This window comes from Poecilia latipinna, unplaced genomic scaffold (genome assembly GCF_001443285.1).
Source record: "Poecilia latipinna isolate Pla-1442-1.1 unplaced genomic scaffold, P_latipinna-1.0 Scaffold55, whole genome shotgun sequence".
Taxonomy (NCBI): Eukaryota; Metazoa; Chordata; class Actinopteri; order Cyprinodontiformes; family Poeciliidae; genus Poecilia; species Poecilia latipinna.
The window spans coordinates 317,673-333,215 of record NW_015112671.1 but is presented as its reverse complement, the minus strand read 5'-3'; the positions used below and the strand labels follow the sequence as shown (position 1 = coordinate 333,215).

At 40.6% G+C, this 15,543-nt stretch overlaps 1 protein-coding gene across 2 annotated transcripts; it reads right to left on the bottom strand.

Annotated features, from left to right (window-relative positions):
* Positions 1-2,179: 2,179 nt before the first annotated feature.
* thbs1b (thrombospondin 1b) lies at positions 2,180-15,243 on the bottom strand. 2 transcript variants are annotated; one of them, XM_015054118.1, is made up of 23 exons: positions 14,995-15,243; positions 14,832-14,912; positions 14,139-14,698; positions 13,870-13,945; positions 13,488-13,571; positions 12,906-13,015; positions 11,943-12,068; positions 10,850-10,946; positions 9,817-9,990; positions 9,510-9,686; positions 8,088-8,261; positions 7,864-7,991; positions 7,630-7,782; positions 6,941-7,159; positions 6,748-6,855; positions 6,290-6,449; positions 6,085-6,203; positions 4,667-4,901; positions 4,362-4,589; positions 3,941-4,212; positions 3,765-3,862; positions 3,547-3,686; positions 2,180-3,467 (listed from the first exon to the last, which is right to left on the bottom strand). In XM_015054118.1, the coding sequence occupies exons 2-23, from the start codon at positions 14,893-14,895 to the stop codon at positions 3,460-3,462; spliced, it is 3,510 nt and encodes a 1,169-aa protein (XP_014909604.1). In that variant the 5' UTR covers positions 14,896-14,912; positions 14,995-15,243; the 3' UTR covers positions 2,180-3,459. The 2 variants fall into 2 exon arrangements, with proteins under 2 accessions (XP_014909604.1, XP_014909612.1); XM_015054126.1 differs by having other exon boundaries at positions 14,832-14,909.
* Positions 15,244-15,543: the final 300 nt, after the last annotated feature.

Here is a 15,543-nt window from a genome sequence, read left to right as displayed (position 1 = left end):
CCGTGAAAAGTGAACCGCATTACAGCGAGGGTTCACTGTATATGAAATAATTTATAAAAAGCAACTGAGTAATTTGTGGAATGGCTGTAGCCTATATCTGAGTTTATTCTAGGTGTATCTGGGACTTCATTCTCATGCCTCATGATGCCTCAGCATTGAGGAGGTGGATTTATTTAAATAAGACAGTTTAGTTAAACAAATGCGACACTTAACCTGCAGAACATAATATGAAAGTAAACTAAGAGTCAGTTTCAGCTGAATTTGGATTCAGATAGATAAAGTAGAAACTGACAAGAACCGGATGAAACGACAAAAACGAAAACAAATTTATTTTCCAGTATAAGATCAAAATGGCCCCACACTGCGGAAGCCTTTCGTTTGAGGCTGCTCCATAGATGACAATGTAAACGATCAAGAATTTGTTTGGCAAATGCTTTTGACAGATTCGCTTCCTTATAAACAGTTTGGCATCCAGTGTCATTTCTAAACAGTTCTTGTATCGGTCACGTGACTTGCTGAAACCAATACATGCACCGATACGGGTGTTGGTCTGTGGGCTTGATGCATGCGCCGGCGCGTCACTGTTGCTGGACCCATCACTACTGTGTACGTTCATTGGCATTCAGAAATTATTTTAATTCAACACAGAGATTTTATCTTTTAAATTTTTTACAAAAACTGGAAGTAGATGGTAAATACTATAAATCCACCAGTACTCTTTATTCAATAACTTACTTATTAAAATTATACATCAAGAAATGGATGTTAACTGTTGTTTCGAATTCAAAAATACTTTTTTAATCCCAAAGGGAAATTAAGAGTCTTTTCGACTCATCTGGGATTTATCGCTTCAGCATTACTTCAGCTTTTGTTAATCAGCGGCTTCTAATTGTAAACAACTTTTCGCTATGCTTGTGCGTCATAAAAAATGATGAGCACCATCTCCCCCCTGGGCCCGGCAATGGACGGATGACTTTTATTACCAGAGCCACTTTTTCCAGAACAAATGTTCAGCGTAATTGTTTTTTCCAGAAGAACACCATCTTCTGGTGCTTCAACAATGTTCCCAAGGCCTTTGGATTAAAAAGACAGTCAGCTCTACAGATCCTCCAAACTACTTAAATTTAAGTAGATGCTTTTCTTCATGTCCCCTCCTTGTTTTACTTTAACGCTTACATGGAAAGCAGCTGAAAAGATATAGTCTTAGACATGATTAAGTTGTAGTAAACTTCAGCAAACTGATGTTTGTGATGGTTGGACTACTAGACGCATGTTCGGTTTGGTTGCATTCCCTTTGTGATCTTAAGTTTTGCTGACAATATGGCCATTGCTTTGACTAATCAGACCATCAGCTGCCAAAATTAAATGTATATTTGCTATTGTGTTGATTCTGATTGATGAATTGTCAGCAGTTTTTTGGGATTCTTACTTTAGCTGAAGTAGATGTTATTCTAACTCACTAGAAATCAACGGTGTCGTTTAAAAGATTTAGTTAATAGACTGACATTCACTGAATTACTTATATGCTATATGTACAGCTCTGTAAAAAATTAAGAAAACCTCCTGATTATTCCATCAAACATTGATTTCTGAACTCTTACTGAGTGAAAACATTAGTGTTGTTTCTAAATTTCTAATTGTTTGCATTATTTGAGCTCTGAAAGCTCTGCATTTCTCATTTTCTGCAAATAAAAACTCATTTTTTTGGCTTGTAATTTCAGAGATATGTTGTCAATAGTTCATAGAATAAAAGAACAATGTTCATTTTACTCAAACATATACCTATAAAAATTGAAATCAGAGCAACTGATCATTTTAAGTGTTAATTTTTTTCCACATTGTAGGTGAATATTCAATACCGAAACAAAACATAAGTCCATGCAGACTTTTACATTTCAACAGCTATTTATTTTCTAAAAGTTGGTAACAAAAAATTTGCAGTGAATAAAAACAGCATTTTGCTTTATACAACTAAGAAAATGTTTACAGACAAAACTAATAATAGAAACAGATACACAACAAAACAAAGTAAAACAATAAAGAACAGAACATCCTTGCGTCAGTGTGCAAACTGTTTATACAGACGGACATGTCCCCTTTTACAAGACCACACATCCTGATAAATTATTTAAATAGCATGTATCTATACGCACACACAAATCAAGCTCTCACAAAAAGCTAAGACAAACAAAACAATAATTTATTTGCTAAGAATAGCACTGAAAATATGTGGCAAAGCAAATGTATAAAAATCTCCCATTTTTACTGGGGTACACCACGGCCCTGGGAACTCTGCTCTGTTTCTTAGATACAACAACTATTTACAGCTTATGCTATGGTAGCACTAGAACGTCCAACATTTCAGAAGATTGTGAAAAAGCATTGTTTTGTTTTATCAGATTATAAACAGCAATGAGGTAATAATTGTACATTAAAAATGTCATCTCTCTGCAGAAAAGGTACAAAAATCACACCAACTTCATATTAAAAAAGAGTTCTGAGGAATACTCAATTCACCTTGTAAATCAGCTTTTACTAGAACAAAGAATCGGATATTAGGAGTTTTACTCGTTTTAGTACTACTTCTGTTCGCTGCCTACACTGTAGGCAAGAGTCGATAAGCTAGATGTATTTACATCATTTCATCTTGAAATCCTCAAAAGTTGAGGGACAGAAATCTCTTCAGTGACTAAATGGTAATTTTAGAATTGATCATGGCTTTTTGATACCAGGTGATTAGATTTTTCTCATTGGTTTCATATAGGAAGATCGTCATTTCCATCTTATCCTGAGTCAAAAATTCAGACATCAGTTTGTGGTTCTTCTGTTTAAACTAGAACTAAGCTAAACTTAATTTCTCTACTCAACAGAGATTCTTAGGTAGACAGGTGAAGGATTTTCTTTATCCATTCATGGCTAATTTTCCACGCACACTGTTCATGAATAAACACATACCTCCCGTAACTCAACATTCCCCTCAAATCATTTCAAGCCCTAAAATGCTCTGTGTTCATTCTTTGAATCTGCAAAAGTATCATTCACAAGTCATACAAAGAGTAGTCTGGTAAAGAACAGAGAGTATATGTTTTTCTTTCTTTCTTTGGGATGTCTATCCAAAAAGTGAGACTGAAGATGAGAAACGGAGTAATGAAAAGGCATTGAAGTGAAGTGCATTTTTTTCTGAGGAACCTTTCCCAATGTTGGTGTCCATCTTGCAAAGTCAGAGTCTTTTCAGCTCCCCTTGACCTTTGATCCTCAACCGGAAGTTGGCTAGATGGTGCTTTGCCCAAACCAACTTCAAGTTACCCTGAGGCTAATAGTACGCCCTTCGCCCCATCCGAGAGTGCGTGCCACGGAAGAAAAGTAATGCAGAAATAAATCAGCTCCTGGACTTCGCAGGAGAAAATATGTTCTTACTTTACAAATAAAAGGTGCATTCCTCAGAGTTTGACCGTCATTTTATGCATCTGTTGAAAGATAACAGGAGTTAGCATATGCAACTGCGGTGTTTAGAGGAATGTTTACACTTTCTTCAATGCTACCCACCTCTGCATTCATACTTGAGGTCTGAGAAATAAACCATCTCCTGTGAGAAGACAAAAAGACCTAGCCTGCCACCTGCGTACGTCTTGTCATAGATGCTACCGGAATCTGCCATGATCTTCTTACCCTCATACATCACAACTCTGTGGAAAGACAAATACAACTGAATAAGTTCAAAGATTGGAGTTCATGAATAATAAAACGCTTTTTGTTGTTCCCACCTGATCAGTCCGGTTCTTGGCCTGTGAATCAGATGCCACCTGTAGGCAGTGAAGTCTTTCCATCCGACATTTTTAGGGTCGTGCCAGAGAGTGCGGACCTAATAACCGAGAAAAAAGAATCTGCATTTTAGTCTGCCTGACAAACATCTAAATATATTCATCTAAATCTAGCCTACCTGTCCTGCGGTGTTGCCCGTGTGCCAGAGAGCGTTTCTAAGGTGCTCTCCTGGGCCGGTGGTGGAGTTAACTACTTTGATGGACAGGCCTGAGTATCCCTGGGCCTTGGTGGGTTTACTGGACCAGTAGGTCTGCGTGATCTGCTTCCACATCACCACGTAGAACCTGGAACTGGATTGGTAGCCGAACACAAAGCCGGCATAATCGTCGTCTCTCTCTGTGTTTATGAAGAAAGTTCCACTGAAGTCCACGGCGTTGAACTCGTGGTAACCTGTTGCAGAAAAAGGGGCCGGAGAAAACATTTTCATGAAGTTCTGCATTAAAAAAAGACAAATGCAATGACTGGAAAACTTTTTCTAATTCCATTGTCGGCCAGAAGAAGGCTTAAGAGAAATTAAATAAAAAAGTAAACTAACATACCGACTGCAATGCCAGGATCGCAGTTGACAGTCTGAACCAGCTCTTTGCCTTGATGCCGGACGACCCAGTTAGGATCAATCTGGGAGGTGCCTTTTGGATCCAGAGGAACCATCTGGAACTTGCGGAAGTCTGTCTCACTGATATCAAAGTTCTCAGGACAAACATCATAGATATCAGGAACGTTGTCTTGGTCAAAGTCGTCTTTGCAAGCGTCTCCACGACCATCGCCTGAGAAATTTGTTGTAAGTTTGTTGTTTTTCCAGAAGTACTTGCACACTGTGGGATGCATTTCAGAATTTTCTTACCATCAGAATCCAGCTGGTCGGGGTTGAAGGCCAGTCTGCAGTTGTCTTTGTCATCAGGGATGCCGTCGTTGTCATCATCATGGTCACAGGCATCTCCCTTGCCATCCTTGTCGTGATCAGCCTGGTTGGCATTGGGGATATATGGGCAATTGTCCAGGTTGTTCTGGTGTCCGTCCTCATCGATGTCCTGGTTACTGTCACACTTGTCTCCCACTCGATCATCATCTGAATCCACCTGCAATCGGTTAATGTTAAATAATCTGTATCATAGCATAATATGGGTTTAGACTGGATAGAATAACATGAACATTTCAACTGATTAGTCTTGTGTTTCTGTTGAGATATTAATAAGAGTTGACCTTCAACGTCGTTGCTGATAGGACTGAAATGATTAATTGGATTAATCGTTGTGAATCAACTATTGAAATAATCGTCAGGTAAGTTAGTAATCGATTAAACATTAACTTGAATATACAGACTCAAAAAAAGACCAATTTCTGAAAGAACATACAATAATTAAGCCAAACTTATAAAAACTAAATAAATACATTTTGAATTTAAGATAATAAAATTCTTTGTCTGTAAATATGTTCTACCCAAACCTAGCTAAAACTAGCTTCATCTGGAAGGTAGCTAAAACTAGCTAGTTAGGTGACTTGCTAACTAGCTAGTTTTAGCTTCATCTGATTCAAATTCTTCTACTATTTCTACTATTGCGTAAAAAAGACTTAGCTGGAAAATGTGCAAAACTTGCCAATTTTTTGACCGATGAATCAATTAATCATCAGAATAATTTGATAGATTAATTGATAACTAAAATAATTGTTGGCTGCAGCTCTACTTGTTTAATAAATTTGAAAATATTAGGACTAATGCATTCAGTAATGGTAAGCAAGTCTCTTCTAGTTGTTTAAAGCAGCCCACAGTTTGTTTGTAAAAAAAACACGTTGACACACCCTATCATTACCCCAAACCCTCGGCCCAATTCCTGCTGTTCAACACATTCCTATTTCTCAGTGTAGCATGGCACAGGTGGACTGAGCAGGCCTGTGCTGAATTGACATGGCATGCACATACCCCAGGACCAGCCAATTCCTCCATAATATCCAGCCTAGGGCCTCTTCCCTCACATTAGCCAGCCAACGTCAATGGACCATTGAAAAGGCCTCCTGCTCCCCCCCTCCTACCACGCCTTATTGAACTAATGTGCCCTTGAGCTGCATGCGGGATTTGCTCCACCATTACATGGCGTGATAAAGCTTAGACAGCCACACAGGGCTAATCGCCGGGGCTCTCTCTCAATTGAAAGACAGATATATGCTGAGCTAGAGAGAAAGGCTTGGATCTGAATGTGGATTATTGTTGGTGGCTGAGGCGGAAGGAAATGGGGAAGGGTGTTTGCGTCTGTGTCCACACACCTGATCGGGATTATGTTCCAGAGGACAGTTATCACACATGTCTCCCACTCCATCCAAATCTGTGTCTCTCTGGTCAACGTTGTATATGTAGGGACAGTTGTCCTTCTCATTCAGTATTCCTGGCAATCAACAAGGAGACCTTAAAGATTGGAAACACCAAAGTAAAGTTTTTAGGGGTTTTTATATGGAAAATTTGAATGCCTACCATCTCCATCGATGTCCACAGCGCAGGCATCTCCCTCGCCGTTGTTGTCTGTGTCTGTCTGATCTGGGTTGCTGTTGTAAGGACAGTTATCGCAGCGGTCCCCTACTTCATCGCGGTCATAATCATACTGCCTGGGATTGTACACGAACGGACAGTTGTCCTGTTTCACAAAGACAGAATGAGGAGCTGATGACAAGTTTTCAGTCGCAGTGCTTATCTTTTGCTGCCTGGACCTGTCTATGTACACGGTGCATGCAGAGCAGGATGAAAAGCTGCTTTATTTTCAGGCTCAGTTCTAATGTTGGGATTAGTGTCAGATAATGCAGGTGCCTTTGCTCGCTGTCTTAGCTTTGGTATTTATGGTTTTGGCTAAGAATCAGTGAAAAACATTTGCTTTCCTGCCCCACCTCAGCTTTTGAGGTGCATGAGAGTTAGGAAACCAGAACACAAATACTAACCCTGTCATCAGGAATACCATCATTGTCATCGTCATCGTCACATGCGTCTCCAGTTCCATCCTTATCATAATCTTCCTGCCCCGAGTTTGGAAGATTGGGACAGTTGTCCTGAATGAAGAGAAATATGTTCAGACGGGCTGCTGGAAGGCAACATTACATGTAATTTTATCGTTTCATCCCAACCCTGACAAACCTTTTTACAGTGGTAGGTGGCATTCTCCACACAGACCAGATCGGCATTGGGCCATCCGTCCAAATCCGTGTCCTCTCCACAGATGTGACCATTGCCAGCATATCCGGGTTTGCACTCGCAGCGGAACATGGGGTCGGAAAAGTGTCCCAGGTAGTTGCAGCGAGCGTTTTTGTTGCAGTCATGGCTTCCATCGAGGCAAGGATTACGGGGTGTGCACACCTGTAGATCGAACGGTTTAAACAAAAAGTAATCAAACTGTACCATTCTAAATCATTACATTTCACGTCACACTATTATATGTCACACGTAGTTCGTCCACAACATAAATCAGCTTGTCACAATTTATTTAAACATTGAAAAACTCATAATACGTCTTGATATGCATTCCGATTAGGCTCATTTGTCAGATTAAATGAGCAATTATTAAACATACTTTCCATTAAGAAACGTTCTCATTTTAAAAGTCATATTTTCATTAGCTGCAAGTGGAAAATCATCATAATTAACAACAAAGATATATGTTTATAAACATCAGCCTGAGTGTAATTAATCTGCATAATGTGTTACACATTACTGAAATAAATGAGTACATGTGCTACTCAAAAGATGGGGAGTAGTTGGAAGTAGTTTCTACAGGTTCATACATATTCTGGACTTTACTTTGATGGAAAAGCCAGGTGTCCACTTGCCTGTTTGTTAGCAGCAGCTTGCTCAACTCCTTTGCCAAACGGTTGGGGTCCTGAGTAGCGAGGAGGGCAGGGCAGACAGTTGTATCCTGGCTCTGTGTTCTCACAGCGGTGCACGCCGTTAAACTCAAAGCACGCATCTGGAACCTCCTTGCACTGTTTTTGTGGTTAAATAAAAATCCCTGTTACTTTTTTTTCCAGGGTAATAATTTTTGCTCTGTAATCATAAACTCGTACCTCATCAACATCTTTGCACTTTATGCCATTTCCTGTGAAGCCAACTGGGCATTTTCCACACTTCCAGGAACCATCGGGGAAACTAGAGCACTTGGCTCCAGAAAAGCAAGGGTTGGACAAGCATCCATCTGAGAACAACAAGAATAATCTGTTTTTAATCTTAAGAATGCTTAAGTGAAAAATGAAAACTCAAACAACCTAAAGCGGGCTTTAAAATGACTCACCTATTGGGCAAGCTTTCTTATTGCACATCTGTCTGTCTATGGCATCACCAACACACTCTTTACCACCATGCAGTGGGGCAGGATCATTGCACAGGCGCTTACGACTTTGAACTCCACCCCCACAGGTGAGGGTGCACGTCCCCCAAGGTGACCAGGGTCCCCAGTTCCCATTAACTGGATAGAGGAAATCAGTCAGTTTCTACCCTTGCTGCAAAATTCAGGAGTGAAATCAAGATGTCAGTAGCTGAGTTTCCGTGAAGCGTACATCATTTCCACTGCTCAAAATGAAATGACGATTTTAAAAAAAAAACTCATGGATTGTGATTAAATAAAAAAAATTGCACCAGAATGAGGTGTTTTTTCAACCATATTGAAATAGATGTATTTTGCAAAACTACAATGGAAATACAAAAGTCACATGACTGGATGTTACTACTGAAGAAAACCACAAAGAAGACGACAGGAAGCTGTAGGAGGATGAAGTATTTTTTTTCTGGCTCCACCATAGCTCTCACTGAATCGCACAGTTCATAAAAATTGTGTCATTTGAACGTGTGGAATCCATTACTGTTCTGCAAAATAGCCATCTATAGATTCCCTAAAACGCTGCATATGTTTAAGGCAGGGGTATCAAACTAATTTTCGTTTTGGGCCAAATCCTGATCATGAACACTCTTAAAGCTCTGGTTGTGCCAGAATGCACCGATAAAACCTATTCATAAACTGTTAAAATATCAATAAATTCTTAGTTAAATAATATTATTGAACATCTTTTCAGTTCATACAGGATTTTGTGATTCTTTTTGTAATTTTTTTGCGATTTAAAAATCAACATTTTTGTGGTACAAATTTGGAAATATTTGATCTGACAGTAAATTTGACTTATCATAAACTATAATCTAGCATCAGTTAAAGCTGAGGCAGCTGTTTAGTACAAGTAAGAAAGTTTTTGACAATTATTTGAGAAAAATATGCAATAAACTCCCAATTATGTATTGGTGCAAAACGGTGTGGGTATTTGTTGATGTTGCGTGAATTTCCACGATAATTCTCAAGAACCTGGAAGGACTGGTAGATATAATTTGGCAGTAAATGAATAAAAACTGCATTGATTTGATTGATAATAATGTTTACTTCACTTAGTGTTTAGACTTGACTCTATGGGCCACATAAAAAGTTATGGTGGACCAGATTTGGCCCACGGGCCTTGAGTTTGTCAAACGTGGTATAAAAATGTTGTCACTCCAACGCCGAATAAGACGCCAACGCCTCCTTTGATGATTGATGATGATGATGAACACTAGCGCCATGACTGAATTATGAATACATCTCATGTAACTGTTTACATCCGTTGCTGCCGTTGACAAGGATTTGTGCACATTTGTCATGAAAACCCGGCTAATCCAAGGCGTTGAAACTCACTGGGACATGGAGACTTCTCGCACGTCTCAGTTTGTCGGCCCTCTCCCACACAGCCCCTGCCTCCCAGCTGAGGGGTGGGGGAGTTGCAGAGGCGGATACGAGTGATGACACCAGAACCACAGGTGACGGAGCACGACGACCAGGGTGACCAATGACTCCAGTTTCCGTCCTGCTTGACTGAAGATTTAAAAAAAAAAAAAAAAAAGAGGTCATAGGTCAACAGGGAGCAACTAATCTGCTGGATTAATAACTAAAGCTAATTTTACAGATAACAAAACTTCAAGTAAGTGATATATTTGTTACTCACAGCGCTTGTCACACTCCTGGAGGTAGCAGTCGCGGGTTTGCACTGAGGTGCCCTCGCAGATATTATTGATACGGTCGCAAGAGCGGCCACGCTGCTGGATGCCCCGCCCACATGACACAGAACAATGAGTCCATTCAGACCAGGGCGACCAGCCGTCCTCAGCATAGTCACTCGCTGCGCAAGGGAGGGAGCGGGAGAGAATACGAAAAAGAGGGAAACAATTAAAATGGTATTCCAGAGAGGCAGCAAGCCTTTTTAAAACGCCCCTGAGCATAAACAAAGAGGGCAAGCTCCTCAAGTGAAGGGCTAATAGAGAGGATTTAGCTGGGAACGAGATGCAGAAAACTTCTTCTGTTCAGAGCCAAGGCAGATGACTAACACTCCGAGATAAGCCGGGGAAACAGAAAAGTCCACTGTAACTCAGGATGAAACGACTCCAAAACACTGCAAAAACACAAAATCTTAACAAGTTTTTTTGTTGAGTTTTAGTGCAAATATCTTGCTGAACTTGGACAAAGACAAAACAAGCACGTTTTCAGCAAGTAAATATGAAAAATATCTTGTTACAAGTGAAATAACTTGTACTTTTTCATCGATATTAAGGAATTATTTACTTAAAGCAAACTCCTATTTCTTGCTGAAAAATTTCTTGTAAGTTAATTTTGTCTTATTTCAAGTCGACTAAGATATTTGTACCAGAAACTACACCAAAAATACTGTGTGTTTTTGGTGACATTGAATCTTTCAGTCCAACTTTACCTCTGCAAAATGGTAAAATATTTTAGAGCTCACAGTACTAAACCACATAAGCCCCTTTTTCACATCAACTGGAGTTTTTTTTAGCAGTCAAATTATCTTAAAAGTTAGCAAGCCTTCTGTTTAAAGGTAAAGCGCTCCATCCGGGGTATTTCTGTGGTAAAGCAAACACAAATGGGTCTTTCAGTGTTTGAATGGATCTTCTGTTAGCTGAACTGTGTGTATACAAACATATGGTGTGCATTCATTTACATACACAGAAAATATAAATTCTTACGTGTTCCACAACGAGGACAGCATTCGCCATCGGGGACGGTGGCGTTGGCACACGGGATCAGAGGGCAGGAGATTTTGCGGCACACAGTGGCAGAGTTCTGCACAAAGAAACTCCTAATCAGATTAGTGCGTAAGAGATTAAGGGGAACAATTTGAGAAGAATTTGACTCTACAAACTTGTATTTGCCCCTAATGACTGACAAAGCCGTCATAACAGGTACCACATCATTAAATAAAAATGTGATTGACAGTAACTTGCACTTCAGTGTTGAAACTTGTGCTTCAACTTATCTGCTCTGGCACAGATCATTGTTCAGAGGTTGCACTGAGCTTAAGAAAACAGTCTTTTCACTCGTATTGTGCGTGAGTGGAAAGTCAATTTACATGTTTGTTCGTGCAACCAACACATTACATCCCAAGGTGAAATCAGCCATGCCAGAAAAGTTAAAACACGGAGCCCTGGGAGGGAGTTTATGCCCCCTGCAGATAACCACCTGCCCTCTGGGTCAGGAGAGGGTTGGCATAAGCTCAAAATCCTGAATACAATCAGTCTCACATTGGTGCTTTAAATATCCAGAGGTACAAACAACTAAATATTGCCTTCTAGCACAACACCATAAGTGAGTCTGGGCTCACAACTGCTCTATAGGTTTGCATGCTGATGCTCACCCTCCTGGATTTGATTACTGGCAGGAAACAATGTGGAAATAGAGAGACGTAGGAGAGAAAAAACTGCCCATAGGATTGAATTGTCTGTAGGATTCCTGCCAAGTATCCCCCCTTTGTCAGGGCCAAAGTCTTGTTCCTAATTATGGACATCACTTAAAGTCTGCTAGAGTCCCCAAGAGCTACACTCATGCTGAATGTCTGACGAGAGACATGTCATTACTACACCAAAGACCATCTACCTTCTGCAAAACCAACAAACTACTAATTACCAACACGAGCAGCTGAGGTGATGGTTAAGTGCTCCTCATTCAATCTGTATTGTCTAAGTTTAAGAGTTTGTGTGCTGGTATAAACCCTTCATATTTGTGTGACAGTTTAGCATGCAGCAGGCACAAATGGTAGGTCATTGGGGTGAAGGGTTTCACCTGACAAGTGCACTCAGTGCAGTCATCGACGGTCCATTCGTCTTTGTTCTTGCGCAAAATGCCGTTGTGGATGCAGACGCCTCTATGTAAGCCAGTGTGATTCTTAATAAGCTTGTTCTCATTTGTCTGGCGTTGTGGAAAAAAGAAAAATGCAATGATGTAATGAGTTTTGAGATCATATAAGTAGACTGAAAAGTACAAACACAGTTAGCGTGGGTAATCACAAATGTTTAATATAGAAACTAAACCAAATCTACCAGAGAGACATAGTAAACCAACATGCATACCCTCAAATGGAACAGTGAATCCTGTGGATAAGACAGACTGTTTTTGCTTTATATTAATGATATATCATTTGTAAGTTCAAACTGTATGCAGATGATACTGCAATTTATATACACGAAGATAGCATGACACAAGTTGTGAATTAACCATTTTAGATCTAAGTTTCAAATCTCTGCCTGGATATTTTTGCTTGTTTTAATTGTACACAGTTCTTTAAATGTCCTGTGAGTAAATATATTTGCCCATTTATCCATAACATCTGGAACTTTCAACATCTAGCAAGTTATTTTCGCAATTTACCGTCTATTAAAAGAGTGTCCCTGCTACAGCGGGGATGAAATTACAGTAATAACCCGATATTAGCTGGGAAAGGCAAAGTCTCCCCTTTCAGAAACTGTTGGAATTTTTCTGATGGCTTAAAGTATCGCAGAGTTACGGTACTGCAAATTTGGCTGAATCGTCGCTGTTCGGTCTGGAAGCGTTAACGAACAAACTCAATGATTAACGTTACACTACGGGTCTAAAACTGTCTTTATGTTATTCTAAAAGCCACTTAAGCCGTAATGGATTAAACTGTAGCACATTTGAAAAACAACTGCTTGTCTCACTCTGACACATTTATAAACGCAAACTGCTCCTGTTAATTAAACAAATAAAACGTTGATGTCTCGTCCTTACCAGTTGGCGGAGCTCATTGGACAGCTCCTTGACCACGACGCCGAGGCCTTTCAGCTCCTTGAACATGCTGATCAGATCCTCACAGGAGAAGCCACACACCATCTGCAGGTCTTAAAAAACACAGCTTAGGTAAGTCTGTGGCAGACAGACCTGTCACAGGAAACAAGGTATATCAAGGTTCCTGTTTTAAAACTGCTGAAATTCTTCTATGTAGCGTACAAGTTGATGTACACTTGTGGTCAGCTGGCTTAAAGTGAGCTTCTAAACCTTTTCCTTGCTTTTATGTAAGGAAAAAGGTCCATAAAAATAAGGACAGCCATGGTGTAAAAACCAAAGGAGCATCACCCATCACTATAACTAAAATAAATTTGTTATAAAATGCTGTTGGGAAGCTTCTAGCAGCATACCAACTGCTACCAGTGCATAATAATTGTCATATCTAAGATCAGTCAGATTATGTCATACGTTTTTCGTTTCACATACTTCTGTAACTACTGGTTAATATCATATCAGCCCATGTGATGCCAGTTTTAGAGCTTCACTTACAAAGATGATGAAGTCCAAGTATTACGTAGTTTTTACCTTTAGTTTTGTGTCCAGTGTACTCTGTTCTGATGGCAGAAGAGCCGTTCAGGTTAGTCACAATCATCGTCTCACTTGGAGCAGCTGAAAGGCAAAACGTCATAAAATCTCCAAGAGATCCCCATTTATTTCTATGTGCTCACTTAGTGTCGCAGCTAGTCAGTTTAAATTAATGTCAAATGTAATTAGATAAAACACAAGACGTCAGACAGATTTATACCCTGAAATTCCTCAGAGACAAGTTAACCACTTTTAAGCTTTTACCAAGTAATTGGCGTGTAAATTACAACCAAAACAACTCCCCACTTACAGCAGCTTGCTTTGTGTTGGCACGTCTGGCGGATAATGAAGAGCACTGCGCTTCTTGGACTCGATTACTTACCGCTCTGGCATCCTTTGTTGCGCAGGATCGCGTCCAGCGTTGTTCCAAACACAAACCGCACGTTTTGCAGCACCCCCTAAAAGCATCGATGTCAGAGAGGAAAAATTGTTATCAGTGCTGGATATTTCAGAAACGCTTAATTTGTCAGTCCGTCGTTCCTGAGTTGTGTGCGTAATTGCGCATAAATCCAATGTTTCGGGCGTTCTTTCTTCTAAAAACATAAGAAAACACAAGGCGTTCCGGAGTAAGAATCAATCTCCTGCGCTCACCATGAACCTGTCGTTCACTGCTCCCTTCCCGACCCGGAGCTGCGCGCTGGCCGCAGTGCCTTGCGTCAGGATGTTCTGGATGGGCGCTTCCAGCTCCACGGTGTTCACCTCCTCGCATCCTGCGAACAGCTGCGCTCGGTCCTCCTGCACGAACAGCGTGATATTCTTCCAGCCACCAGTGGCCAGGTCCACCTCCTCGATGGAAACCACCTGCTGCTTGTTCTCGGTGGAGTAAACGATATCCAGGGTGTTCGCCTTGCCGTTGGAGACGATTTCGAAGACGGGTCCGGAGCCGTCTCGCTTCTCCACGGTCAGGAGGCTGCCCCTGGTCCGTTTAAACTGCTTGAAGTTGAGGAGAAGTAGGAAGCCTTTTTCGACGTAGACCGAGTCAATCAGGTCCCTGAAGGCGCTCTCGGGGACCGGGGGGATAAGGTCCGGGTTGAGGATCTTGTAGGCGGGGCTGTACGGGTCGTCTCCTTTCGCCAGGGTGACCCCGTGGTTCTTACTGGGGACTCGGATGAGCTCAAACAAATCAAACACACTATTGTCGTCTCGACTCTCTGCGGGTGAATAAGAAGAAGCAGTAAGCTTTTGTCTGCATGAATACTAAATATTAAATCTTTTACGGCTTTTTAAAATCAATTAAATATTGGAAAATTTGAATAATCCGATATTTAAATAGTTGAAGCTCACCTGCGACTCTCGCACCGTCACAGGAACAAAGCATCAATAGCAAACATATTCCTGTCACCTTCATGGTGCAGCACAAACCTGCTGCCGCAAGTAAATTGAAATATCCGACAATTTAGGACTTAAGACAAGGTTGAGCAACGTGCAAAATATTTTTGACACTCACCTGCTCCCTTTAATGAAAGAAAAAGTTTACAAAAATATAAAATCCCTTGAAAATGTGTAAAAAATTGCAATAATTCCAACGTCCTTATTTGTGAAGTTAAAAATCCACAGTGAAAAGGGGGAATAATTAAATCTTGCTCGTCTTTTTCCTCTTTGCCTAATTGAAAATGTGCCTCCTCTGGTATCCACCGCTAAAAAACTCCCCTTTTAAGCCGAGGCAGCACAAAGTGTTATTTAAATAGTTTGATGCCTTTCCTAAGACGTGGCCTCGTCCAATCATGGTGAGGAGAGAAAAAGGGACGAGGGAGGGAGAGAGGAGGGGGACCGGACGAGGGACCTGCGTCTGTGCGCCTCAATCAGACCCTTAATGGTGCTGAGTTTCCTCTCCCAGCGCCCATCCATCACATCTCTGGGGCATTTTCACCTCTCTGAGAATGTCTCAGAATATTTCAGAACTCATATTTTCACTAATATTAGAAATTAAGCTTCTAAAAATCAACCAGAGTACGCAATGAGTTGAACAGAATCAGATTCAATAGATAGATATCTC